We start from the raw sequence: 2807 nt of genomic DNA, 5'->3' as shown, positions 1-2807 counted from the left end.
TTGGGACTAATTTGGCCAAGTGTGATGGCTGGTATACAGAGAGGATGGTGTTTCTCATGGTTGACCATCTTGAATCCCTGAAAACCCATTAAGATCATTTCTTTAAAGAAAATACCTGATTCAGACACATTTTTTTTATTATCTGAAACATGGTGTAAATACCTGATCCAGAAAAGCCCTTTTCTATGAAGTGGAGAAGACAAAATGGGAGAAGGGATACTTCTGTTGGGAATGTCTTTGAATTTTTTGATGCCAACTTCTCTGCACAGCTCAGCATCTGCCACAATAACCAGTGGCTGTCTCCCCATGTGAAACCTGATTCACATGTTTGACTTCAATTTTTCAAATTAGTCAAATTCTTTTTGTATGTTTTGACTTATTTCAAGTCCATAAATAACTTGAACAACCAGTCCTATCTTTAACCGGGCCTCCAATTGAAAACCGTAACCGATTTGAGCCCAAAGGATTGGATCGGTCATTCGGTCTTGTAATCAATCATAGGCCTCAGGCCCAATGTGTACTTCAAGTCAACTTTTCAATATTTTAAATTATATTTTTCCATTTACAACATTTCATTTTATAGGATGGGTTCACGTGAGAGAGAAAGAGAGTTAAAAATGTAATTACTTGTAAGAATTATTATTATGAAGTTTCTTATAAGAACCTCACGTCTTTTAGATGCTTTAATAAGAACCTTCGATCTTACTTTCATTTTCTTGATTTTATAATCACTAATATAATAATTACTGATGTCGAACGATTAAATGGACCCAAAAAAAGGAATAAATGGACCCAAAAAAAAAAGAGGCGAAGAACTACTATTGTTAATTTGATAAGTTAAAGAAAGAGGTTCTTACAAGGTCCTGGTCCTGGTGCCGGTGTTTACTACTCGGGATTTGACTTTTGAAGTCAAAGTCAAACAAATTTTAGGGTCCAAAATCGATGATACCAAAACCACTAGCCGAAACCAAAATCAAGAGCCACAAAATTCCAGATTTGAGGATTAAACAGCAATCATTGATTCAAACTACGTAAAGGAACAGAAAACGAAATCAAACCTGAAGATGGGGCCATATTTGGTGGCAAGAAGAGCGAAGAGATCAGGGCCATGTTGAGCAAGCAAAGGCAGGTGTCCGACGAATGGAATGGGTGGAGGACCTGGTACTTTTCTTACACCCCATAATGGTCCATAAAAATAGACCAAAATCCCAGCAAATAAGGCTAAAATAGACCAGTGGCTGTCTGCCCATGTGAAACCTGATTCACATGTTTGGGCCATGTTGAGCAAGCAAAGGCAGGTGTCCGACGAATGGAATGGGTGGAGGACCTGGTACTTTTCTTACACCCCATAATGGTCCATAAAAATAGACCAAAATCCCAGCAAATAAGGCTAAAATAGTGAAAATTGATGATTCTGTGATTGCAGGAATGATGTATGTTTCCATTTGAAGAGATGGTGTTTTAGGGGAAAGAAGAAGAAAGAGGGTATTTATGGGTCGCCAAAAGGGAATCAAATGTCGAATGGTTTTGGGTAATTAAAGGCATCTTTATAAGATGTTTGTTTTGGCATTATTCTGATTGAAAACAATGGATTTGGGAAGTAGTGGTGGGAATCACAAGTTAACAACCCCCTTTTATGGTAATTTCGTAATTAGTATGAATAGCTACAAGACAAGATTACATTACATCATACCCACTTCTATTTACACTCGAGAGATATCACAAGAAACCCACTTTGGTTCTTGAGGAATTTCATCATTTTTGTTTGATTAGTAGCCAAGATTTCTCATAATTGAAATGGGTTTTCAGAAAAAATGGATGAATAGCAAGTTTTCCTAAATGATTTTTTTTTTGGGTTTTACTAATGATTCACATATGAATCACTTGTTTGTACGTTCTCAACATTTTTACTTTTTTTTATTTGGACCTTCAGCTAGAAAAGACAAAAAGAAAATTAGATATTTAAAACCATCTTATGTTTTATGACGAGACTCGTTCGAACTGTGCCATTGCAATAATGTTGATGTTTTTTATTTGGAGAGATGATTAAGGTAGTGGAAAAGGAGAGGGTATTTATGGGTAGGCCAATGAGAATCAAATGATCGATGGTTTTGGTTGATTAAGGCATCTTTATAAGCCGTTTGTCTTGTCATTATTTTCATTGAAAGCGATTTCGAAAGAGTAGGCTGGGCTTGTGGGGTAGGGACAATTACAAGGATCTTACGTGTCTGAAACGCTTTGTTATGTATGATAGAGGTTGTAAATCATATTCTTTTTACTAAAGTAGGGCTACGGTCCCTAGGCATCCATGAGCAGAAAGGCTTGCATACATTATAACATCTTTCTAAATGTATACACTTGATTACATATCACGGAAATCTAGGATTTAACATCAACAAATAATAATCCAAACTTTACAAAATTATATATCAGGGATGAGTCTTATTAAAACTCATTAACTGTCGCTATCTTCAAAGTACGAAAGACGTCTTCAATTAACTAATTTTTTCTCGTACGCCTCTAACTAGCATTCAACTCATCACAGTGCCGTTAGTACCGTTCCTCAACGAGGATTTGATGCAAATGCCGACTAATAAAAATGGTTAGACTTCATGCTTACTGAGTTCAAGCAGTTTGAATCAGTTTTCATCATAATTATAAAATAATAAAACTGAAAGACTACTTTTTAAATCATAATTTCTCAAAATGAAATGTTTTTATCGTAAAAGGAACATCTTTCTAACATTTTCGTGATGAAAATTCTAAATGAAAACACCTGTTCAAATATCCGTCGGTAATCCATCGGA

The 2807-nt window shown here is 35.6% G+C and overlaps 1 protein-coding gene across 1 annotated transcript in view; it reads right to left on the bottom strand.

Moving 5' to 3' along the window:
- The window catches only part of LOC112521440 (cytochrome P450 711A1), a 7624-nt gene extending 6144 nt beyond the window's left edge, over positions 1 to 1480 (bottom strand). The window contains exons 1-2 of the mRNA XM_025130300.1: positions 1280 to 1480; positions 1059 to 1110 (exon numbers count right to left, since the gene is read on the bottom strand). Of these exons, the coding sequence (XP_024986068.1) occupies positions 1059 to 1110; positions 1280 to 1445 (218 nt within the window). The 5' untranslated portion in view covers positions 1446 to 1480. The remainder of the gene's footprint in view (positions 1 to 1058; positions 1111 to 1279) is intronic.
- Between the last annotated feature and the right edge of the window lie 1327 nt (positions 1481 to 2807).

Source organism: Cynara cardunculus (assembly GCF_001531365.2).
Source record: "Cynara cardunculus var. scolymus isolate 2C chromosome LG 11, CcrdV1, whole genome shotgun sequence".
NCBI lineage: Eukaryota > Viridiplantae > Streptophyta > Magnoliopsida > Asterales > Asteraceae > Cynara > Cynara cardunculus.
Note: the sequence above shows the minus strand (reverse complement) of the source record. Positions and strands in the feature narration are given on the sequence as shown.